The sequence below is a fragment of the Platalea leucorodia genome (assembly GCF_965183815.1).
Source record: "Platalea leucorodia genome assembly, chromosome: 2".
NCBI classification, from domain to species: Eukaryota; Metazoa; Chordata; class Aves; order Pelecaniformes; family Threskiornithidae; genus Platalea; species Platalea leucorodia.
In genome coordinates, this window is record NC_138824.1 from 916,013 (window position 1) to 940,139 (window position 24,127).

General features: G+C 68.7%; 1 protein-coding gene across 6 annotated transcripts; it reads right to left on the reverse strand.

The window, feature by feature from the left end:
* Position 1: 1 nt before the first annotated feature.
* NUMA1 (nuclear mitotic apparatus protein 1) lies at positions 2-23,393 on the reverse strand. 6 transcript variants are annotated; one of them, XM_082305059.1, is made up of 26 exons: positions 23,053-23,393; positions 18,853-18,925; positions 18,194-18,282; positions 15,984-16,063; positions 15,137-15,219; positions 14,968-15,048; positions 14,582-14,666; positions 13,712-13,841; positions 12,940-13,097; positions 12,134-12,251; positions 10,487-10,604; positions 10,036-10,176; positions 9,589-9,711; positions 5,942-9,169; positions 5,685-5,726; positions 4,210-4,278; positions 3,937-4,047; positions 3,626-3,844; positions 3,376-3,533; positions 2,999-3,242; positions 1,711-1,993; positions 1,465-1,601; positions 1,108-1,323; positions 749-859; positions 480-647; positions 2-182 (listed from the first exon to the last, which is right to left on the reverse strand). In XM_082305059.1, exons 2-26 carry the CDS (start codon positions 18,892-18,894, stop codon positions 147-149), a joined length of 6,270 nt encoding a protein of 2,089 aa, XP_082161185.1. In that variant the 5' UTR covers positions 18,895-18,925; positions 23,053-23,393; the 3' UTR covers positions 2-146. The 6 variants fall into 6 exon arrangements, with proteins under 6 accessions (XP_082161185.1, XP_082161182.1, XP_082161183.1 ...); XM_082305056.1 differs by lacking the exon at positions 23,053-23,393 and adding an exon at positions 21,988-22,119; XM_082305057.1 differs by lacking the exon at positions 23,053-23,393 and adding an exon at positions 21,804-21,910.
* Between the last annotated feature and the right edge of the window lie 734 nt (positions 23,394-24,127).

The following is a 24,127-nucleotide window of genomic DNA, read 5'->3' on the forward strand; positions in this document are numbered from 1 at the left end:
CAGGGGGAAGGGGGCCTCGTCTGCGTCCCCCCCCCGGCGCTGCTGGGCCCTCGGGACGTGCCCACAGCACTGGGGGGGCAGGGAGAGGCAAGGGGGCGCAGGCTGGGGCCGGGGCAGAGCCGGCAGCGCAGGGCACGGGGGAAACCTCAGAATTTGGTGTCCTTGAGCGCTCGGCGACTGGCCTGGAAGGGGCAGAGCAGAGAGCGGACGTTAGTGAGTGTCAGCACCCCACGGCCACGGCCCTGGAGGCGGCTGTGCCCACGCTGGGACCCGCTGCCTCCGTGGCACAGCAGGGACAGGGCCGCGCCGCCCCCGACAGCAGGGACTGGTGCCCCCGTTGCCCCCGTGAGCCCAGGGCAGGGGTTCGGGGCACTGGGGAGAGCACGGAGCTTCCCCCCGTGCTCCCCCCACGCCATCGGGGGCTCGGCAGGGGGCCACGGGGGGCTCAGCCGCCTGCCACGGGGGTGCGCGCTGCCTACCTTGCCCTTGGGGGACTTGGCAGTGGCGATGCGGGGCGAGCGGCGGGTGCTGCCGCGAGGGGAGTTCTTGGGGGTGGTTTTCCGGCCGGCCGCCCGGCGCAGGAGGCTGTTCCCCAGCTTCTTCGGGGTGTTGAGGATGCTGAACGCCATCGACTGGCGCCTCTCGGGCTGCGGAGGAGGGCGTGGGACCGTGAGCGTGAGGCAGGACAGGGGGGTCCCAGCCCCGCTTTTTCTCCCCGGAGCTCGCTGCTCCAGGCCCGGCCACTCACCTGCTTGCCGGGGGCCTGCTGCTCGCTCCTCCGGCTGACCTGGGAGCTGCGCCGCTCGCCGCGGTCCCGGGGGGTCTGGGGACGCGGGAAGCAGCTGGTCGGCTTCTTGGACTGGAAGAGAGGGGACAAACCGGGACCCTCACCTGGGGCACAGAGCCCCGGGGCCACCCTCCCTGGGAGCCAACAGCAAGGAGGGGACCCGAGGCACCGGCCCCAGGAGGAGCCGTTCCCAGGGCCCCAGCACCCCCTCAACATCTGGAGAACATCTGCAGCTGCCCACCAGCCCCAGCCTGGCTCCTGGGGAAGCTGGGGAGCTCGCGGCAGGCAGGACCGGCGCGGTGCGGCACGGCTTGGCTCACCTCCGGGGTGTCGGGGCCCTGGTGGGACTCGTCCGAGAGGCGTTTCCGCTGCTGCCGGGTGGTGATGCCGCCGGCCCAGGCCGTGCTCAGGGTGCTGCGGCGGGCGGCCGTGCCGGCGGTGATCTGCGAGGGCTGCATGCTGGCACGCCGCAGCGTCTCCTTCGGGTCGCCCGTCTTCATCTCCTCGTCCGTGATGGTCCCCAGGGAGTTGGAGGGCTGGGGAGGCGGCGCAGAGGTGTCACCGAGGGGCGGCCAGCGATGCTCCCCGGTGGCTATCAACGCTCCCCGGCTCCGCGTGCCCCCAGGGCCGCCTGCCAGCCGCTCTCCGTCCCCTCCCGCGGGCAGCTAAACCCTCACCCTGCTCTCCAGGGGGTAGCAGGTCTTCAGGTGGGGCGGGCAGGCTCGGTTCCGCTGCTGCAGCTCCGCAATGCGGTTCCAGTCGTCCAGCGGCTCCGGCTCGTCCTGGCACGTGCCCAGGTAGATGCTGCTGCGGCCTAAACCCAAAGCAGGGAGGGCTGAAAGGCGGGGAGGGGGCAGGCAAGAACTGGCCCCCCCAAGCCAGGGCAGAGCCCCCCGCCCCGCCGCCCCCCTGCCCACACGCACCCAGGCTGGAGCTGCTGCCGCCCCCCTGCAAGCGCCTGAGGGAGCTGCGAGTCACCGGCCGGTAGCCGGGGAGCCCCAGCAGCGCCGAATCGCCGGGGGTCTCCTGCGGGGAGGAGGTGTCCAGCTTGCCGAGGGACTCCTGCGAGGGGAAGCTGACGAGGGAGCGGGCAGAGGAGGCCGAGCGCAGCCGGCCCTTGCCGGGAGCGGCGTTCGGGGGCTGAGCCGCCGGGATGCTGCAGAAGGAGACGTCGGCGCTGTCCGGTTCCTCGGTCTTGGGCTGTTTCTGGGAGGGGGAAATTCAGGGATCGCAGAATCACAGAAGGGTTTGGGTGGGAAGGGCCCTTTCCAGCCCATCCAGTCCCACCCCTGCCATGGGCAGGGACACCTTCCACCAGATCAGGGTGCTCACAGCCCCGTCCAGCCTGGCCTTGGATGCTTCCAGGGATGGGGCATCTCCCACCTCTCTGGGCAACCTGGGCCAGTGTCTCACCACCCTCAGCGTGAAACATTTCTTCCTTCCATCCAGTCTGAATCTCCCCTCTTTCAGTTTAAAACCATCCCCCCTTGTCCTGTCGCAGCAGGCCCTGCTAAAAAGCCTGTCCCCCCCTTTCTCACAAGCCCCCGTTAAGCACGGCAAGGCCGCAATCAGCTCTGCCCGCAGCCCCCTCCTCCCCAGGCTGAACCCCCCCAGCTCTCAGCCTGCCCTCACAGCAGAGCTGGGCCACCCTCGGACCATCGCTGGGGCCTCCCCTGGCCCCGCTCCCACAGCTCCATGTCCTTCCCGTGCTGAGGACCCCCGAGCTGGACGCGGGGCTCCAGGGGGTCTCCCCAGAGGGGGCAGAGGGGCAGAATCCCCTCCCTCGCCCCGCTGCCCACGCTGCGGGGGATGCAGCCCAGGAGACGCTTGGCTTGCTGGGCTGCCAGCGCACGTTGCCGGCCCATGGCCAGCTTTTCAATCCCCAGCACCCCCAAGTCCCTCTCCTCAGGGCTGCTCTGCACCCCTCCATCCCCCAGCCTGTGCTGATACCGGGGGTTGCCCCCACCCGGGTATCAAACCCCCCCAGCCCGTCCCAGGGCCGCCCTTGGCGGGGCTGGAGCGGCCCGCAGGGTGCTGCGCCCTGCGGCTGCCCAGCTGCTGTCCCATGGGGCGAGCGGCGAAGAGGAAGGGAGGAAGCGGATAACAGGCACAGCAAACCACGCGTCCCCAGCCTCAGCGCAGAGGTCCGGCCCCGCGGATCCCTCCCTGCCCCGCAGATCCCTCCCTGCCCCAGGCCCAGGGGCCGCTCACTTTCGTCATGGTGATGTTGATGGTGGTGCGGCGCCGGGCCGAGCGCGTCTTGCAGCCGGAGTCGAGCGAGAGGTCGCCCAGGGAGCCGGCGCTGCTCTCCAGCTGGGACCGCGTCCGGCTGGGGATGGGGGTGAAGTAGAGGCTCTCCAGGGACTCCACCTTGCGGGGCAGCCGCTGGGACGCCAGCGACTCTTCGCTGCCTGGCGGCACCGCCGAGGCCTCTGACTGCGAGCGGCCGACCTTCCTGCAGAGACGGGGCACGAGGGCGGCGCTGAGGGGCTTCCCGGGGCCCTCGGGGAACAGGGAGGACCGGGGACACCGGGTTTTTGCGACACCGGCAGCGGGATGGGCTCCGCCAAGCTGCGGCGTGCCGGTACCTGGTGGAGTTGAGCGGCTGCGCTTCGTCGAGGCTGAGGTCGAGGCTGTCGGCGCTGAGATCGGCGGGGTTCTGGCGGAAAGTCTCCCGGCCCTTCAGCGTGTCCGTCGCCACCTGGAACTTGCCGAGCTCCCGTAGCTGCCGATTGGCAAACTCCACCTGGATGGGAAGCAGGGAGGGATGGATCCTCCAAGCGAGCCGGCAACAGAGGCGAGGAGGAGGAGGGCGAAGCCCCGCTGCGCCGCGCCCACCTGAGCCTCCAGGCTGCGGACCTGGCTGGTGAGGCTCCTGCAGCTCAGCTCCGACTCCTTGGCCTGCAGGACGCTCTGCTGCAGCTCCTTGGCCAACCTCTCCGACTCGCTCCGGAGCTCCGCGTTCTCCTTCTGCAGCTGCTCCATGGCCTTCAGCTTCTCCGCCAGGTCCTGGTTCTGCTGCTTCTTTGCGTCGTAGTAAGTTTTTGCCTTTTCCATCTAGGATGTCAGAGAAAACGCATCAGGCTTCCCCGTGGCGCGCTGCCCGGGGCGGGACGGGGACGGCGGGGCCGTGCCAGCCCCTGCCATACCTGGCCTTTGTAGTGCTCGGCCGCCTGCTCCTTCTGGGCGAGCTGCGCCTGCAGCTCTGCCACCTTCTCCTGCTGGCGGCTGGCTTCTGCCTGCAGCTCTGCTTCCAGCGCCTGCAGGCAGGGAAGAGACCAGGTCAGAGGCACCCCACACCCCCGCCTCACTCGGCCGAGCCCCCCACACCCCTCGGGGGCGGCCACCGAGCTCCGGGGCTGACCAGGGCTCAGCCCAGGGCTCAACCCAGCTCAGCTCCCAGGTTTTTGGTCCCTGTTTACCTTCACCCTCTGCTGCTGGCTTCGGGTGGCCTTCTCGTGCTGGGTCAGCTTTTTATTCAGCTCCTCCACCTGGAAGAACACAGCTTGGTCAGACCAGCTCCGGGCACAGGACCCCCGTGGAGGAGCACGTCCCCCCCCGCCAGCCAGCTCCGGGGGCAGGACGAGGAGGCCCGGGGCTGCTCAGCAGTGCCCGCCACCGAGGAAGCTCCTGGCACAGCCGGCGCTTCGTTAGCAGGCTCGAGGCAGGCAGCCACAGCAACCCCACATCAGCCTTTGCGGGGACGAGGTTCCTGCTACCCGAGCGTAAGGAGCAGCCGCGCGCTGGAAGCGAAGCCGAGACCCCTTGAGGCGGGAGGGCGAGGGAAGCCGGCGCGGTTACGCAGTGCCCCGTCACCGGAGCCGGCGTCTCCGCTGCCAACTGTTTGCTGTCGGGGTAAGAGCAGGAGGCCCAGCCCACCGCAGGCGCCCTGCGTGCCAAATCTCAAGCCACGCGGCTCGAGGGGGAGGCATCCCCCCCGACGGGGTGCTCCTGCGGTTCCAGAGTGGGGGGCGGCTGCTTGCAGCTTGCCCAAGGCGCAGGCGGGACGTGACGCCACGGAAGAGCCACGAACCCCGTGAGGCCCCCGGCTGCAGCGGGAGCCCCTGGCGCGGGCGAACGGCTTGTAAATCCCTCGGCAGCGTGGCAGCGAGCGCACCCACCGCCCCGGCGCCTGCGAGCCGCGGTCCCACGGGTTGGATGTCGCCCTTGGCAAGGGGAGACGGCTGCCAGACCCCAGCTGGGCTCTCCCTGCTCCGGGGGATGCTCGGGGAGCCCCCAGCCCCCCGGTCACAGCCACGAGGCCTCTGCGGTGTCCCTCAGGCCGGGACTGTGGGGGCGAACCAAGCTGGGCAGGGAAATGGGGCTTCTCCAGCATCGTTTCCCACGCACTAAGCCGCAGCGTGTCTGAGAGTGGTGCTGCTGTAAAGCATCGCACCTCTGGCCGCGGCTGGACTGCGCTTTCTGGGAGCGCAGCCCCCTCCGCCCGGCACCGGCCGTTCCCGCCGGCTGGGCGAGGGGCTGAACCTCCGTTAAAGAGGGTGGGGAAAAGGGACGGACAGGAGGCATGGGGCATCCCAGCTCCCCCCAGATCCCCTCTCACTGAGGACAAGGTATCACAGGAGCAACGGTTCTGTGTCGAGGAGCCCTGGGTGCTCTCAGCAGCCGGTCACTGCCTGTGGCGTGCCCCACGGCCACGCCGGGAAGGCGAGAGCGAGAAGCCGTGCCAAGCCACAAGCGGGCAGGCGGCAGGTTTGGGCCCTGGTTCCTACTCCCCGGGGGCGAAGGCGTGAGCCCAGAGACCTGGAGCCACGCGCCCCACGGCTGGGTCCCCACCGCAAACAGTTCACGAGAGGAGAGGGCAGCTCCGGTGGGAAGCGGCAGCAGCTAGGGCCGTGCCCCGTCACCGTTTAAGCAGCCAGCACTTCGCACGCGTTACCTGCTTAGCTTGCTCTTTCCGAAATACCTCTAGCTGCTCCACCTGCGAGCACAAAAGGCAGAAGTGAATATGCGGCCGGCGCAGACCGGGCTGCCTTTCCCAGGAGCGCCCATCCCCACCGCGCCCGAGCGCGTCCCAGACCCCCGGCTCCCGGGCTGAGCAGGAGGATGAGGATTCAGGGGCGCGCAGGAGACCGAACGCGCCCCCGTTCCCGGGGGGCTGCCCCCGCCCGGCGCGGAGGCTGCAGGAGCCCCTACCTGAGCCGTCAGCCTCTGCCTCTCCTCCAGCAGCTTCCTCCTCTCCTCCAGCGCCGCCGCTTTGCCGCTCTCGTACTCGTTTCTCATCGCCTCCAGCTTCCGCGCCGTCTCCTCGGCCTCCTGCCGGCTGCCGGCCACGAGCTCCTCCGACGCCGACCGCAGCCGCTCCAGCTCCCGCGCGTGCCGCTCCCTGGCCTGGCCCAGCTCCGCCTCGAGCCGCTGCTGCCCGCGGCTCCGGCTCTCGCCGAGCCCCCGGTTCTCCTCGGCCAGCCGAGCGTTGGCCTGCTGCAGCCCCGCCAGCCGCGCCGCCTGCTCCGCCGCCTCCGCCTGCAGCCGCTGGATGGCCCGGTCCTGCTCTGCCGACCGCTCCCGCAGGGGGGGCACCTCGGCCGCCTCCAGCTTGGCCCGCGCCAGCTCCGCTTGCAGAGCGGCCAGGGCTTTCGCCCTCTGCTCCAGGTCCTGGCGGTGCTGGCTCTCCAGGGAGGCGCGCTCGGCCTGCAGCTGCTGGCAAAGGTGCTTCAGCGCCGGCAACTCCCCGGCGAGCGCCTGGGCGCTGCCGAGCTCCTGCTGCAGGGCGGCGAGGAGCTGCTCCTTCTGGAGGCACTTGTCCTGGCAGACTTTCACCTCCTGCCGCAGCTCGTCCTCCCGCTCGCTCTGGCAGTGACGGTCTCTCTTCAGGGCCTCGATGGTCAACCGCAGCTTCTCCGTCTCCTCCTGGTACCGCTGCACCTCCACCTTCATCAGCGAGCACCTCTCGGCCGCCCGGGAGGCGGCGGTGGCCATCTCCGTCTGCAGCACCCGCAGCCTCTCCTCCAGCTTCTTGCTCTTCTCCGACTCAGCGACGATCAGGCGCTTCAGCTCCTTGCTCTCCCCTTCCTTCTCCGTCACCTGCCGATGGAGGATGGAGACCTCGTGCTCCAGGCTGCTGATCAGGCTGTTCTTCCTCTCCATCTCCTGGACGCACTGGGACACTTGCTCCTTCCAGCTCTCCTCTGACCGGCCTTTCTCCTGCGCCGCAGAGCGGAGGGACGCCAGCTCCTTCTCGGCGGCGGCGATGGCGGTTTTGCTCTGGACCAGCTCCCTGCCTTTCTCCTGCAGCTCCTTCCGCAGGGCCTCCACGGCGCCGTCGTGCAGAGCCTGCGCCGACCTCGAGGCCTCCAGCAGCTTCTGCAGCTCCGACGCCTTCTCCTTCTGCTGGGCCGCTTCCCTCCTCGAGGCCTCCAGCTCCTCTTGCTCCATCGCCGCCTCAGCCGCCGCTCGCTCCAGGGCGGCCATAGCCTCCTGCTGCTCCCTGCACTTCTGCTCCAGCTCCTCCACCTGCAAACGAAGCGCCTGGCTCTCCTTCAGCTTCTCCTGGTAAAGGTCCTGGCCCGAGCCGGATTCCTGCTCCTTGTGACGGGTCTTCTCCTCCGAGCTTTTGAGGGACATCTCCTTTGAGCAGGTGGCCTTGACGCCGTCCCCCTCCGCATCCCTGCTCCGGGTGGCCTCGTTGTCCACCTTGGGTGCCCGTTCCTTGGCCGCCTCCGCCGAGGCGAGCTCTCCTTTCAGCTTGCTGACCGTCTTCTGCAGGTCCCTCAGCTCCTCGCCCCGCAAGACGTTTTTCCGGCGCAGCTCCTCCAGCTCGCCCTCCTTCTCCTCCACCAGCCCCCGAGAGCGGGCCAGCTCCTCCCGGTGCACCGACCGCTCCACTCTCTGCTCGTTGAGGGAGTTCTGCAGCTGCGCCTCCAGCTCTGCCTTGCGGGCTCGCTCGGCGGCGCAGTCCGCCTTGGCCCGTTCCACCTCCTGCCGCAAGCGTTCGGCTTCCTCCTCCCGGCCCGCCAGCTCCCGCCGGTGCTCCCGCAGCGTCTCCTCCAGCCTGCTGCCCAGCAGGGTCACCTCCCCGGACAGCTTCTTCACCTCCACCTCCCGCTGCCTGCCAGCGGCGGCCGCCCGGGAGAGCTCGGCCTCCGCGCTCCGCAGCCGCTCCACGGCGGTTTCCAGCTCCTTGGATTTGAGCTTCTCCTGGGAGAGCTGCTGGGAGACCCCCTCCAGCGCCTCGGAGGCTCTCCGGGCATCTGCCTCCAGCCCGGCCACGCGTTGGGCCGTGGCTTGCTCCGTGGTGGCCATCTTCTCCCGCAGGGAGGAGACCTCGGCCCTCAGCTTCTGCTCCTCGCCCTCCTTCTCCTTCGCCCACGCCCGGGCGCTGGACAGGTCGGCCTGGAGGGCGGCCAGCCTCTCCTGGTGCTCGGCGGCCAGGCGCTCCGCCCGGGCCTCCAGCGCAGCCGCCTTCTCCTGCTCGGCCTGCAGCCGCTGGCAGGCCCGGCTGTGCTCCCGGCTCAGCACCCGCATCTCCTCCTCCAGCCGCCCGCGCTCTCCTTCCTCCCCTCGGGCAGCAGGGGAGGCTCCCATCGGCTTCTCCCAGCTCTCCTCCAGCGCCCGGTGCTTGGCTGCCTCCTCGCCCCGCTCCTGCGGAGCTGGCTCCCGGCCCTGCGCCAGCTGCTGCCTCTCTGCCTCCAGCTCGGCGATCCTGGCCAGGCTGCCCTCCAGGCTCTCGGCCGCCCGCCTCTTCTCGTCCTCCAGGATGCCCTCGGTGTTCCGCAGGGATTCCTCCAGGAAGAGCAGCCGCTCCTGCAGGCGGGTGTTCTCCCGGGCCAGCCTCTCCCTCTCGGCCAGCTTCTGCTGGCTCTCCTTCAGCCTGCCCTCCAGCTCCCGCACCTGGGCTTTCAGCCCCTCCGCCGCTCCCTGCTGCCGCTGGGCGCCGAGCTCGAGGATCCTGGCTTCCAACTCGCCGATCTTGCGGCTCAGCTCAGCCTTCTCCTCCGCTGAGGCGGCCTGGCTGGCTTCCTGGGCCTGCGCCATGGCCTGCAGCTGGCTGCCGAGGGATGCGTTGGCCTCCCGCAGGTGCTGGAGCTGCTGCAGGGCAGAGTCCCTCTCCCGCAGGGTCTTCTCATGCTGGGCGTCGAGGGCAGCCAGCCGCTCGGCCTCTCCCTCACGCCTTGCCTCTGCCTCGGCCTCCCGGTCCCGCAGGTCCTGCTCCAGCCTCTCCCTGGCCCGGTGGCTCTCGGAGAGGGAGCTCTGGAGGCTGGCGACAAGGCCACTCAGCTGCTGCTTCTCCTCCTCGAAGAGGCCGCGCTCGGACTGCAGGGCTGCCTCCCGCAGCTGCTTCTCCTCCTCCAGCCGCAGGACGGTGGCCTGGAGCTCGGCCCCTTTAGCAGCGAGGCTGGACACCTCCTGCTTCAGCTCTTCCAGCTGGCAAAGAGAAGAGAAGGGGGGGGAAACAAAACACACGCACCCCCAGGCGTTACTCGAGCTGCACCCAACAGCTTCGCCGGAGACCCACGTGCTGCATCCCAGTGCCCACCTTCCCTCCCGGCACCCCCAGTGCACCCCGCGTTCCCCTCAGCCTTGTGCCGCTCTGCTCTCTGGGACCAAATGCCTTCTCTCACCGTGCAGGAGCCGCTCCCTCCGCAGCCGGCCCACGCTATGGGACCCTGCGGGAGCCAGCAGCCACCCGGGAGCGGTATTCCCAACTCGGCCGGCTCTGCCCGGCGCAGCCTTACCCTGCACCCCCCAGCACGCCCCGCTCTCCCCAGCTGGAGGAGTTTCCCACCCGAGCGCTGCCCGCCCTCGCTGCGGGAGCCAGAGGCTCCCTCGAGAGCCAGCCCTACCTTCAGGACGTCTCCCATGACCTCTCCCTTCTCCTGGGCGCTGCACTCCCCCAGCTTGGCCAGCTGGTCCTCCAGCAGAGAAATCTTCCCCTGGAGAATCTCGATCTTCTCTTCCGAGCATTTCTGGGGACAGAGACGTGGGACTGAGCACGGCGCGAGGCAAGGAGCAAGGAGAGGCGCAGTCACCCAGCTTTAATCGACACCCAGCTTTCTGGCAGCTTCGTCTGGGCAAGCTCAGGGCTCCTCTCCTGGCGGTGAGGACAGCAGCCTGTCCCATCGCGGGGAACCCTTCCCGGGAGCGGGGAGAGGCTTCCTGCGGTAGCCGGCTTGCACAGCCTCTCCCCATGTGCCGGCACGGCCGGGCAGGAGGCTCCTGCCCACGGCACCCTGCCCGCAGAGCCGGCAGGGCGCGAGGCAGCCCCGGGAGCCTCCCGCGGGACCCCTCACCTTCTCCTGCAGGGCGGCACGCAGCTCGCTCTCCAGCTGCCCCTGCTTTTCCTGCGACTGCGCCAGGGCCGCGTTGTGCTCCTCCGAGAGCTCGTTCAGGGCCTCCTGCAGCTGGACCAAGTGGCTGGCGATCTCCCGCAGCTGCGAAGGGAAAATCCCCCGTCCCAGAGGAGGGGCAGAGAGTGCCCGCGCTGCCCGGGGCTCTGCTCCGCTCCCCTCTCCCGAGCGTCCTGGGTGCTCACGCCCTGCACCCGGCCCCTATTTCCCCCACCACGGTTCCCCTTCGGATCAGGAGCCCAAAGCAGGCTCGGTCACTGGGTCAAGGCCACAGGAGGCCAGCGGCAGAGCCATAAGCAGCCCAGCGTCCGGCGCTGCCATCAAATCCTTCCCCCCGGCTCCCACCACAAACGGCTGGGCTGCGGGGCCACGGAGCGGACACAGCGCCCCGTACCTTGAAGGAAAGGTCCCCGTTCTCCTCGGAGAGCTGGTTGATTTTTCGGTCCATTTGGCCTTTTTCAGTCTTCAGGTCCTGGCACTGCTTGAGGGCCTCGTGCAAGCGCACCATCAGGCTGCGGGAGAGGAGGTCGTTAAAGCGGGGGGTGCAAGCCTGAGGCAAGCGAGGACATCGCTGGGGGCTGATGCCGCTGGACATTGCTGAGGAAACTGAGGTAGCGAGGTATCGCTGTGCCGTGGTGAGAAACCACCATAAATTCAGCTCTAAACTGGGTCCCGATACGTCGCAAAGCAGAGCAGAGATAAGCGATGCTTGTGCTTTGCGCCAGCCGAGGGCGGAGGCAGCTGCAGGACGCCAGCCGCCCCTCTGCAGAGTGAAATAAGTGGGGAAAGGGCAAAAAAGGCACAGCGCCTGCCAGCGGGGGCTGGGCGCCCTTCCCAGGCAAGCACGGCGCTGCACCGGGATGCGGCAGAGACCGGGGTGCAGCATGGCAGGCGACGGAATTCAAGTGCACGCCGCAGCCCAGTTCAGATCTGACCAAACTGGATCAAACTGGAGGGTGAGCAGCTGAGGAAGGGGCTGGGGTCGGGAGCTCCAATAAGGCTCTGTGTCTCTGAAAGCTTTCAGCTTATCCCAGAGCCGGGAAGCTGGGAAGGCCACACAGGCTGCTCCGGAGGCAGGCGAGACCCATGCGGGCAGCATGCCCTGTTCCCACATGGGGACGGCCGTTCCCGTGCCGGGCTCAGGGGAAGGAGCGGGCTGTCAGAACACGCTGCCTGCTGTGGGACCGGCTCCCTGCCTGCTGCGGGGGGGAAAAAAAGGGCTACGGGCCGTAATGGACCCGACCACGAGGCGCCATGAGCCGGCTGGCACAACCGTGTCCTGGGCTGCATCCCCCGCAGCGTGGGCAGCGGGGCGAGGGAGGGGATTCTGCCCCTCTGCCCCGCTCTGGGGAGACCCCCCTGGAGCCCCGCGTCCAGCTCGGGGGTCCTCAGCACGGGAAGGACATGGAGCTGTGGGAGCGGGGCCAGGGGAGGCCCCAGCGATGGTCCGAGGGTGGCCCAGCTCTGCTGTGAGGGCAGGCTGAGAGCTGGGGGGGTTCAGCCTGGGGAGGAGGAGGCTCTGGGAAGACCTTATTGCAGCCTTGCAGTGCTTAAAGGGGGCCGACAAGAAAGGGGGGGACAGGCTTTTTAGCAGGGCCTGCTGCGACAGGACAAGGGGGGATGGTTTTAAACTGAAAGAGGGGAGATTCAGACTGGATGGAAGGAAGAAATGTTTCACGCTGAGGGTGGTGAGACACTGGCCCAGGTTGCCCAGAGAGGTGGGAGATGCCCCATCCCTGGAAGCATCCAAGGCCAGGCTGGACGGGGCTGTGAGCACCCTGATCTGGTGGAAGATGTCCCTGCCCATGGCAGGGGTGGGACTGGATGGGCTGGAAAGGTCCCTTCCCACTCAAACCCTTCTGTGCTTCTATGACTGCCGAAGCCTGGGGTGCAGCTGCAGAGGAGGCAGGAGAGAACATGAAGGTTTTCCCTCACCTGTTTTGTGTGTTGCTGGGGAAGGGACAGGCAACACAGAGCGCGGGGACACGGGAGTGACAAGGACCAGCCTAGCAGGAGGGAGCGGACGCCCCCGGAGGATTACCTCTCGTTCTTCTCCCGCAGCTCCTCCATTTCCTTGGGCTCCAGCTGGTCTGCGGCTTGCTTCTCGTTGAGCAGAGTCAAGCGGTCAATCCGCTGCTGCATCATGGTGATCTGAGCCTCTGGGGAGGGCGGAGAAAGGGCCCGTTACCATCTTTTTATGTCACCTGAACCCCCCCAACGGCACAGCGAGGACATCTGTCCTTCTCCCAAGCTGGTGAGGAGCCGCTGCACAGAAACCACCTGCAGCAGGACAGGGAAGAGCCAGGCTGCCAGCACTGCTGCTCAGCACGGGCGCTGCCTCTGTCGCGGGTTTTGTTGCCCGGGACATGTACGGGAATACGAGAGGGAAGAAGGAACCCGCGGTCTCCGCATGCGCCTGGGGAAATCCCCAGCGCGGAACGTGTTTTGGACACGGATGGCGAGACTCCTACGCCTGCCAGCCCGCTCCAAATCATTTGGCAGAGGGACCAACAGCCACCTCCCAGAGATGCTTAGAGCTGTTACGACGGCGTCGGAGCTGTCTTGGCTCCCATCAGCAAGGCTTTCTGCTTCGCGCTTTGGTCCAGATTAACGGGGAAGGGTGCCCTTGGCCCGCCACGGAGCGAGGCGCAGCAAACCCCGAGCTGCCCGGGCTGCTCTGGGAAGCAGAAAAGCCCCAAAGCCGGGAGCTGTGCCCACCTGGGGGCTGGCAGGATGGCACCACGGTCGTGGCGAGGTCAAAGCCGTATCAGAAAGTCACAGAAACCAGAGGGGTCTCAGCCCCGGAGAGCCCTCCCCGCGCCCCAGGACGTCCCGCTAACCACTGACCCTTCTCCGTGATGAGCTTGCGATTCTCTGCCAGCTCCACCTCCAGCTCATCCCGGTTCTCTCTCTCAAGAGCCAGCTGCTTCTTCAGCCGGCGCAGCTGAAACTGGGGGGTCTGCATGACGTCCCCCATGGGCGAGGACGGGGGGCCGGGGAGCATGCTGTGGAGAGGCACGCCGCGTTACTCGCTTATCCAGAGCCAACAGCGGGGCGCAGTCCCTCCCCGCCCAGCCAGACCCGCTCTGGTTCCCCCATCTCGGGGGCAAATCCGGAGCAATGGCTTCGATGCCTCGTCACCCCAGCAGAAAGGCCGCTCTCCTCATCTCGACTGCACTGACGCCGGTCTCCAAGCACCCGGCGTGCACGTATAGAACCACCTCCAGTCCCAGGGCAAAGCATCCCTCTCCCTTCAGGCCGCAGCCCGAGCCCCACCGCAGAGCTCGCTAGAGAGAAACTCCTGTAGCGCATCCAGCGGCAACAGGAGCCTGGTCCTCCCGAACCCACCCAGGGCAGGAGAGGGCCACAGGCTGCTCTGGGAAGCGTCCGTGCTCATTAGGCTGAAATGAGCTGCGCTAAAAGGAGCTAATTAGAGCCTGACCTCACTCCCCCACCGTACATCCCCACGGCAAGCCCGCAACAGGACGGCACCGCCGCAGAAAGGGGGCCTCCGTCGAGTTGGCGTGCGCCCCGGGTGCATCTCCAGGTCCCAGAAGCCGCCCTGTCCGTTTGTCCCCTCCCCTCGCTCCCCGCGGCAGCCCGGAGGCTGGGGACGTACTTGTTGGCGCCGGAGGAGGAGGCAATCTTCTGCAGCTCCAGGAAACGCACCTCTCGCTTGTGCGGGAGGGAGAGCAGCGGGGAGTGCTCCTCGGAGCTGCTGCTGGACGCGCTGGACGAGGACAGCGGTGCTGGAAACCAGAAGCGAGAAGCAGGCTGTGATCTTCAGGTTAATGCCAGAAGGGAGGGTTTAGCAGCCGAAATCCCCGATGCGCAGGAACCACAAATTCCAGCAGGGACTCGGGAACAGGGATCAGCCCAGGCGAGAAAGCCATAAACCTGCCTTACATCCCTGCCCCGCCGTCTCCACGGTCCTGCCCCGGCACTCCGCTCCCACCCGCCTCGCTCCTCCAGGGAAAGCGCATTTCAGCGGCCTGCGCCGCACAGGCCGGGGTGCTGCTGCGTGGGGAGAGCCCCGCAGGAGCCCCACTCCTAAAGAAGAGCTTACAGGGGACCGTTTTGCAGTGCTCAGTCCCGGGGAGAGGGGATCTGGATGGTGTTGCTGCTTTTATGGCTTGGCTGCTATAGCAGCACAAATGGGGGAAAAAAACCCAATGTTTTTATGCTCTAGAAAAGGGTCATCCCCGCCGGTAAGGTGCTGCCGGCACGGGAGCTGTGGAGGAAGATGGCAGCAGGGCTGTGTGCTCGCAGCATCCCACACTGCTGCTCTCCACAAGGGTAGGGACTGCTTCTGTCCCACCCCAAGCTGGCGCTTGGACGTCACCACAGCAAACAGGTTAACCTGTCGGTCTCACCACGGCGCTGCACTGGTGCCAGCCAGGAGACCAACGTGCCCAGTGCCTGCTCTGCCTGCAGAAGGCTTGGCCTGCTACCCCAGCCACAGCGCGGGCAGCCAGGGCCCGGCGCTCACCTTTCCTCTGCAGAAACGTCTCCAGATTCTCATTCAGGCTCTCCTCGTTGTCCAGCACAAATCTGAGGATCGATGCCAGCTCAACCTGTGTCGGAGGAGCCACGGGGTCAGCAGCTCTGCCATAGCAGCCGCGGTTTGCAGGCAGAGCGGTGCCAGCCAGGCAGCGACCGCAGCTCCCTGCCCGCCCGTGCCTGCCCCGGCAGGTGCCCACGCCGGCAGTCACGAGCCTTTGACTGCCCAGACGCACTGGTGAGCACCGCAGCGCCCACCCCGCACCGTCTTTCCAGGGGACCCAGAACAGGAGGGCGGGCCTCGGAGCACCCCCCAAAAGGCACCGCCGCTTCCCGCTGTGCCCCGGCCCGGAGGGGGAACCCAGGAGGGGTTACCTGGGTCTTGTAGTCAAACTCATTCCAGTCCCCGGGGCTCTTGCAGCTCATGGAGGTGTGATACAGGAGCAGCACGGCCACCTGAAACGAGGCGGGTAAGCGTCAGCGACCCCAGGTCGGTCATCGGCGCAGCGGTGCCGGCTAGGAGTAAAGCGTGCCCTGCCGTTACCTTGGCCAACGCCAGCTCCTCTCCCTCCAGGAGTTTCTGTGCCGAGACCAGGTTCTCCGCGGCCGATTTGTGCTTGCAGTGCTCTGCAACGTGAAGCAGGATTCCCAGTCAGGCAGGAGCCCCGGGCGCTGGGCGCGCTGCCTGCCAGCCCGTGGCGTGTGTCCGTCCCCCGAGGTGAGGGGCTGGGGGCTCCGTGATGCATCCCCAAGGAGAAGGGGCAGAGGGCGGGCTGGGCTCCGGAGCTGAGCCCCCAGAGCTCAGCCTTGGCCATTAACGGGCTTTCTATTCCCTCCCTGACAACTTCCCCCTCGGTCCCGGCCTCCCCACCTCGCCCTCAGCATCTCCCTGCGCCTTCTCCTCCACCACCAGCACAAACCGAGTCCCGTCTATGGAGGGTGGGATACGGGGTGGGATCTGGGGTGGGATACGGGGCCTCCCCTTCCAGGAGAGACCAAGCAAAAGTGCAAGAAAATTCCCATTTCCCCTCCCAGGATTCCTGCTCAGGTAAAGGTTTTCCAGCGGGATTTGAGCAGCTTGAGGCCAGGCCCCGGGCTAGGAACGCCGCCCCAAAGCAGTGTCACCGGAGCAGCCATCGGCACCCTGCCCTTCACCCCCGGACCTCCTTCGCACCGAGCCCGGGCTCTGGCAAGGATTCCCACGGGGAAGCTTTCCTTCCCGCACGCTGCCGCGGGGTCCGGGCAGCTCCGCCTGCGCCTCGGGAAGCTGCCGCCGCAGCGGGGGGTCGCTTAGGGGAGAGGGGAGCCTGCAGGCCAAGGCCAGACCCCGCGGGGGTGGGGGGCACCGAGCAGGGCCAGCCGCTTCCCCCGGCGCTGGCGGGGGCTCTTACTCTGCAGGAAGCTGCGGATGAAGGAGATCCTCTCCGGCAGCGGCTGCTCCAGCACTGACTCCCCCTCCTCGCTCCTGTGGCTAGAAGAGTGCACGGGTTGTGTTAACGCTTCGCCGAGGGATTAAACGAACAGTGCGCTTTTTTTTTTTTGTAACAGAGCTCACCGAGCGAGGGGCTGCCTCTCGGGCAATACGGCGTCGGTCTGCCCTACGCCCCCGTGCCAGGGCGGGCGGCCGAGCAAAAGCCAACCAGGCTGTGCCCGGGAGCAGGCGCAGACGCTCCCCACAGCCCCGACAAACATGGCTGCGTTTGGTGAGCAGCCGGAGCTGGGCAGCTGCCGGCCTCCGCCGCTTCCTCCTCTGCCTGCCAGCCCCGGCATCCGGCGCGGCAGAGGAGCTGGCGGCATCCCCGCCGGCCGGGGAGGCACCGCGGGGGCCGCCCTACAGCCGGGCGTTTCCCTTGCTATCGCAAAGCGTCGCCGTTTGCGGGACATGGCATTTTGGAGACCTGCAGGCCCCGCTCCCCTCCGGGTCGCTGCCCGGGAGCCCACGCTGGATTTTGGGGGAGGTGAAGCTGCCTCTTGCAGTTCTTGCTCAAGACCACACTCTTCCTCAACAGCCGCCGTTCAGAGACCGTGTGCCTAAAACCCACGCCAGCCGTGCTCCACCGGCGCTGCTTTGGTACCTTCAGTTACTCCCAAGGCACCGAAAGCAGGGACCTTGCCCGGGGAAGGGGCCGGCACGAGGATTTCCTCATCCTCACGGATTTCCCGGCCCGGCCCCCGGCGCCGTGGGGAGCTCCCCTGCAGCTCAGCCGGCTGCCGCAGCAGCCACCCCGCTTATCAAGCTACGGTCAGGCCTGTTTAGCGAGCACACGCCGGCGGTGATCCCGGCTAATCTGAGCCGGAGCACAGACCCAGGAGATTAACCAGGTCTGACTAAATATATCCCCGGTGCAGGCAGCTCCTTCCTCCCCACCCACCGCGGGCAGATCCCTGCTCCGAGCAGGCTCTCCTTACGCCGTGAAGGAGGTAATTATAGCAGACAAGCTCCCACAGAGCCTCCCGCCGGAAGGGTTTGAAAGCAATGCCGCGCGCTGAGCGGCAGCCTCACACCCTCCCAATTTGCCTCGCCAGCTCGTTAACGACACGCAGCCGGAGCAGAGCGCGCTCGGTCCGAGCTCCGATGCCCATTACGGCTTGCAGGTTTTAATCACCCTTGCTCCCAGGCAACGAACGCGGCTCCTGAGAGAGGCATTCCTCCCAGGCCTGCCCGGCCACCTCGGGTCCCGGGACAGCAAACAAGCTCAGTCCTGCCCACCCCGTACTCGGAAGCGGCCTGACGTCCCCAGAGAACAGGAGCGCTTCGTGGGGCGGGCGCTGTCATTCTTTAAGCCGCTGTACAGACTCAAGGCTTCCTCAGGATCCCGAGGCTGCAGCTCAGGAAAACTTGCCGGGCTGTTTCCTCACCCGAGCAGCATTTATGGAAATAAAGCACCTCCCGTGCGGCTCCGGGAGCCCCTGCGCCGCTGGCATCAGTGCTCAGCTCTTTGCTTCAACACCAGGAGCGAGCCCAGACGTCAGTGCCAGATGAGATAAAAAGCCTCAAACGACAGAAACTCTGGCCAAAATCCTACCTGGGCGGCTCCGCGGGGCCCGACAGCTCTGCCCCGCGCTCCGCAGGCAGACCCCGGCCACGCAACGGGCAGCCCCTGCCTGCAGGGCTGTGGGGCAGGCAGGGGAGCAGACCCTCTCTCAGCTGCCTCCAGCAGGTTTCTCTCGAGCCGGGGCTGCCAGCAGAGCCCTGGTACATCATCGACATACAGAGGCTTCCAAGCAGGGCAGCCCGAAAGGCTCATCGTCCCGCGCGCGGTGGGTTTAGGTGCAAAGCAGCCACGCTGCGAAGGCACGAGCCCCGTCTTTCACTGCAGCGGACTTCAGAGCACACCCAGCGGCAAGCGCTGCTTACACAGGCGCTGTGCTTCGCCGGAGCCTCGCTCGGAGGAGCTGGAGATCCAGCGCCAGGTCTGCCAGAGGAGGAATATCCCAGGACCCCCGCTCCCACCCTGCCCGGAGAGGGACCGTGCTGGCGGCCGGCGGAGGCTGTCGGGGGCCGAGGCCGTGGCTGCGGGAGGCAGCCCAGTGTGCGCTCACCGCCGCCTTCCAGCCAGCGGGGTGGTTCGGAGCGCGCGCCCCAGCTCCCCGTACTCACATTTTGTTGATGATGCTGATGAAGACGCTACAGTCCTGGAGCTGTGACAGGTCATGGAGGGGATCGGTACAAACCTTCGTGCTGTTCACCTAGAAGTGGGGCGAGACGGTCAGAAGGCAGAAGCCAGCGTGGCGCCATGCTGTGCCACCCGCCACCTCCCAGTCCTGGCAGGGGACAGCGAGACCGGTCTGGGTGCGAGAGCAAAGCCAGCCCTTCACGACCACCCCCGTCCTGCCCAGGCAAAAGCTGACCGCGATCCCCACGGCTCCACAGCCGGCAGGGCCGGCACGGGTCTCGTTTATCGACGGGCCGCGATGCTTTGCGCAGACACGGCACCGCTTTGCGGGCAGATCCAACAGCCCCTTTACAGTCCAGCTGCTGCTCGCTTCCCAGGCCTGCTCCCTGCGCCAGGCTCGGCTCCGGCTCCCAGGCAGTTTCCATGGCCGGACCAAGCTGTTCCGGCATTTCTGGTTACTCGACAGGAACGGTGAGCAAGGCTTCTCCTGCAATCACCCACCTGCCCCAGCCACAATCCCCGCCTCGACCGGCCCCGGCATCGTGCCCCCGGGGAGCCGCCGGTGCCGGCAGCGGCTGGGTCCCACCCGGGCCGCACGTCCCACCTACGGAGCGAGCTGCGGCGGGGCAGAGGGAGGCCTTACCCAAGCCAGGAGAGCCGCAGCTCTCGCGCCGTGAAGAGGCATCTTCGCCAGGCTGCCAGGTCACTGCCCGGACCTAGGAATGCCAACAAAGGCGGGGGGGGGGAAAAAGGGTAATTAAGGCCAAACATAGTAATTACATTAATATACGGCTTGCACACAGCGCCAGGCATTCGTGGCCGCCAAGGGAGGATCTGCCCTCTGTGCCAGGCCGGCCGTGGGCGGTACGGAGGCGAGCAGCCGGCACCGAGCACTGCCGAGCAGCAGCCGGGTCCTCCTCCGCAGCCCCCCGGGATTTACCCCCGGAGGCCGGGGTCCCGAGAGCGAGGCTCAAGGGAAAACCGCTGCTCAGGCTCCTCGTCCCCAGCATCGCCTGCCGTGCCTCCGTCCCTCCCCCTCACCCCCGGACTTCTCTGAAATTTCTTTTAAAAGGAATTTAAAGGCCTAGCAGCCCGGGAGCCTGCTCAGACCCCGTGCCCGGGCCGGTCCCTCTTGCCGCGTGGTTTCAGCCCTGGCCCCCGAGGAGGAGGGCAGCGTCCCGTCGGGCCTGTCTTTCACGCCACGGCGGTGCAAAACAACCAGCCGCAGCTCTGGCCAGCTGGCACGGGCAGCTGCTGTCACCCCCAGGGATCCTGCGTCGCCGTGGGGCACCGCAGGTGGCCGAGGGCTTCTCCAAGGCTGTGCCAAACCGTGGGGCTCCGCTGCCTGCGGCAGGCGTGAGGCGGGGAGCCCGACCGGGGCACCCAGCGGGCTCCTGGCAGAGGGGCTGGCAGCTCCTCGGCTCTTGCTGCCCACCCGGGGATGGCGTTGCCCCCCGCTGCCGGTCGTGGCTGAGCACCGGCATCGCTGCCGGGACCGCCAGCATTCCAGGCAAGTTTGCCTCCCTCTAGAAAACACGAGCAGCGACTTTAGAGAGAGACAGCGTGGTTCAAAGCACAAAAATCCAGCATGAGTAGGGATGCCACGCCAAGAGCCGCGGCCGTCCTGCGGGATGGCCAAGAGCAGGAAAAAATCCCCCAGCGCTGTGCCGAGAGGCAGCCGGCCCCAGCAGGACACGGCAGCCATGGAGCACGGCACGGCACGGCACAGCGGAGCGGCACGGCCCGGGGGGAGCAGATGGGGACCAGCAGTAAGAAAGTGCCCAAACCAGGCGGGACTCGGGCACCAGCAACCGGCTCCGGCCGAGAGCACGGCGGGAGCTGTGGAGGGCGCGGGCTGCCAGGCCTTGGCAGGGGGAGGGATCTCCCGCAGACCTCAGGGGGCAGGAAATTCAAAAAAAGAAAGAAAAAGGAGGGAAGCCAGGCTGCCGGGGGTCCGGAGCCGGCCGTGCCGGGAAAGGGGCTGAGCTCCCACCGTGGCATTGCCTGCGGCTGCTCTGGCTTCCTCCCAGCCGTGCTGCCACCGGCCCCCAAAACGCCGGCAGGGCGGGAGCCGGGGGTCCCTCATCCCCCACCGCCCCGGCTGCCAGGACCCTCGGGGACAGGCGGGCTACCCACTCTGCCCCCAGCCGGGACAACGCCACGGGGGCTGGAGGGAGCCTGCAAAGGTCACCCGGCCCCAAACAAGCCCGGCGAGGCAGCAGCCAAGCCGTCGGATCGGTGCCAGCTCCCCTTCCCGCTGCCGCCGGCGCTGAGCAGAACCACCTGCCAGGGCGGGGGGAGACCCCAGGCATCCCACGCAGGGTGGGAGCAGGGACGAGCCGCCCCGCTGCCCCCGCCACCGCTGCCAGGTCCCCTCTGCGGCGACCTTTGCCTCTGCGCCAGCCATCCCCGGTGCCACCCCGGTAATCCCGCGGCGGGGGAGCTGCTGGGAGCAGACCTGAGCCGGGGCGAGGACCCCCGCCCAAAATCACCCAAACGGGGAGGGTGCCCCTCAGCTCCTCGTCCCGTGTTGCACCCCAACACCCCCCGCCGCGATGGGCCAGGAGCCCAGCTGGGATCCGCAGCCGTTCCCAGGAGCGCCTGGCACGCCATGGCCACCCGTCTTCTGGGGGACACGGAGCACCCGCCGCCTCCACGAGCTCGCTGGGAAGCGCCGGATCCTTGGCGGGATGGGTCCTCCCTCCAGTTTGGCTAAAAACCAGCTCCTCTGCCCCGCGGCTGCGGCACGCAGCCTCCCGGCACCCACCGCCCCTCCAGCCCCACGGCCAGGGGTGCTGCGTGCCCGGGCCAGGACCCCTCCCCAAAAATCCCCCCCCAAGCCTCCGGGCATGAACGCAGACTCCCGCCGAGCTGGGTTTTACCGGAGCCGGTCTGCAGAAGCACCGGTGCCCGGCAAGAGGCCGGTACGGGCAAGGCTGCCCGCTCCTGCCCTGGTCACAGCCTGGCTCATCACCAGCGATGCTGGCTTCCCCGAGCCGCGCTCGCCAAGCGCCAGAGACAACAACATGACCCTCCGCGGGGAGACGCCGCACGCATTAACGCCTGGATCCCTGCGATGGCAGACGGGAAGCGGCTGGGGAGCCCGGCGCACCGGCACAAAGCGCAGCAGCGGCCGTGAGCGCTTTCCAGCTGTGTCCCCATGGAGGGTTGGTGGGGAAGGGTCCAGTGGGAGCCGGGGGACGAGCCCCGGCGGTGACAGTGGTGGTGACGGCGGCGGCGGCATTGTCCTTCGCCGCTTTCCCCCAGCGCCCGCTCCGGTCAAAACACGGCGTTACGCAAGCCCGCGCTTCCAGAGCTCCCGACGTGCCAACCGGCTGGAGGGACGCGTCCGCGGCCCCCCAGCTGCCCCAGGGTGGGGGGTCCGCTGCAGGCAGCACCCAGCAGCTCGCCCGGGCAGGTTGGGCGACCCACGGCAGCCCCACAGTCCCGGGGACAGGCCCACGGCCAGCGTGGGGAGGAGGCGGCGGGGGGGGGGGGGGGACGGGGACGGCCGCCACCCCGGAGCTCGAGCTCCCGGATGTTGGCGAACCCAACTCGGCCGCCCGCGTCCCGCCACAAGTCAGGGGTTCGCACCTCAGGGGCTGGTGGGGCACCGGGGCGGGAGCCGCACGCTGCAGCAAGGCACCGGGGCTGGGAGACAGCGAGCTTCGCCTCCACCGCCTCCCTCCTCCTCCTCCTCCTTCTCCTCCTCCTCCTCCCCCCCAGCCCTGTTGAAAACAAACAAGGAAGAGGGATAAAGTCTTTGTTGGGGCCTTACCGGGGGCGCGCGGCCGCCGTCGGCGCACGGGGTTTAATCCGCCATGAGCGCTGGCAGCCGGGGAGGGCCGGGGAGCCAGCGGCCACGCACAAAAGAAAAGTTGTTGGGCTTCTCTTCGGCGGGGCTGGCAGGCGACGGTTCCCCTTCCTGGCCCTGGGCCACCCCACGTCACCGCGCTGAGGCTGCGCTCGTTAAAGGCGCACAGCACAGAAAGCCGCCGCCGCTGCTGGAGCAGCCACGGGGAAGGGGCAACGTCTGACCCCGGCTGCGCTCGCTGCCGTCACCGTGCCAGGGCCTGGGGTGACAGGGGCTGGTGGGGCCGGCGCAGACCCGCTCCCGGCCCCGGCGCTCGCAGGGAGCGGGGGCTCGGCGGGGAAGGGTGCTGGGGCCCCTGGTGCCAGCCCCCGTCACCGCTGACCCGGCTGGAGCCTCATCCCAGGCGCTCCTTGAAAAATTCCCCCCCTGATGCCCCCCCACCACAACCACGGATTCGGCGGGGACCGGAGCAGTGCCGGGACCCACCGCCGGCAGAGACGTCCACTCGCTGGCCGAAGGGGCCGCGGCACCCCCGCCTCCTGCCTGGAGCGGCAGCTGCCAGAGCCCTGCCCGCAGCCGGGGACCCCAGCTGCCTCCTGGGTCTGGCAGGGAGCCGGCGAGGAAGGGACGCTCGTCCCTCGCTGCTGAGCCGGAGACCCTCGGGAGCCATCCCCGGGGCGCCTGGGCTGCCCGAGGAGGCCCGCGGCCACAGGCCGGGGCTGCCCCGAGCCGCACCAGCCGGGAAGGGGCCGAGGAGGGGAAGGCTCTGTTAAACCGGCCCCGGGGAAGCGGAAGAGCCCGCGGGGGGACGCGGCCGCCGAACGCCACTGGCAAAAGCCGGGGCTTTGCAAAACGGCTGGGAACCGAAGGGGGACGCCTGGCCCCCGCGCTCCGGCCGGGTCCCCGCCACCACTGGGACAGGGACGGCGCTGAGCTTGGCCGGAGATGGAGGCGCAGCCGGGGGCGGGCGAGGCCGGAGGCCCCGGTGTGCACAGACCGACCGGAGCTGGCGAACAGAGCTTCTCCTACCGGATCGGGAGGCAAGGAGGCGCCCGGCCGGCGGCGTCGTGCGGACGAGGGCGCAGGCGGCGCGGCACACGGCGGCGGGCTGCAGGCAGGCGGAGGCCTGTCTCCGGCAATGCACCGATCGGCTCCAGCGGTGCCCGGGGCCGGGCCCATCAAACGGTGGCGGCTCTCGGGGGCGCCTCCGCCAAGCCCCAAGCCCGGTGGGGAGACACGGGGGGGCTCCTCGGCTCCACCGGCCCCGGTCACCCCGGGACGGCGGCACCGGGCACAGGCTCAGGCCTCACTCAAGGCCCAGGCCCCCGCTGAGGCCTGCGGGAACCACCGGGCCCGCTGGGGATGGCCCCCCCCGTGGCCCCGCCCACCCCCCCGTGGCCCCGCCCCTTTCCCGGTGGCCCCGCCCCGCTCTCCCGGTGGCGCCCCCCCCGTTACCGTTCCGGGGCCGCCGCCCCCCCCCTTCCGTCGCCGCCGCCGCCGCCCCGATTCAAACAGCGGCGCCCCGCCCCCGCCGCCTCCCCATTGGCCGCCGCCAGGGCGGGGCGCATCACGTGGTCAGGAAGGACTACCAATCCCGGCGGCCCCTTCGGCTCTCGCGAGAGCCGCGGGGGACGCCGGGAGCGGGTTGCCGGGGCGACGGCGACGGCGTGGGGAGGGGGCGGCGGCTGTGGAAGGTACCGGGACACGCGTGGCGGCGGCCGGGGCCACGGCGTGGGGCTGCGGGGAGGGGGCGGCCGCGGGGGGGGCGTGGGGACACGCGTGAGGCCGCGGGGGGGGCGGGGAGCGCAGGCCTCGGGCCTACACTCGGGGGGTGGGGACACGCGTGGGGCCCTGGAGGGGGGGCCATGTGCAGGGTGGGGGGGGGTGCCTGGAGGCCCACGGAGGGGCAGGGGACACGCGTGGGGCCCTGGGGGGGGCAGCTCTGCTCCCACGGAGCGGGGGGGTACTCCCAGTTCCCCCCCCCATAATCAGCTCCATCCAGGGGGGTCCGGCCCCACAGGACCCCCGCTGCCCCCACAGCTGAGGGTGCAGCCCCCGGCCCCCCCTAACAGCGTGGGGGGCAGTCCCCCCTCCCCCCAGCTGG

Excerpts from the sequence above, each read along its gene's own strand:
- NUMA1 (XM_082305055.1), bottom strand. The coding sequence starts at position 17,803 with ATGTCGATGATGTACCAGGGCTCTGCTGGCAGCCCCGGCTCGAGAGAA. Across the intron at positions 9,170-9,588 it reads TCATGGGAGACGTCCTGAAG|CTGGAAGAGCTGAAGCAGGA; the intron begins GTAGGGCTGGCT and ends TCTCTTTGCCAG. Across the intron at positions 860-1,107 it reads AGGGCCCCGACACCCCGGAG|TCCAAGAAGCCGACCAGCTG; the intron begins GTGAGCCAAGCC and ends CCTCTCTTCCAG.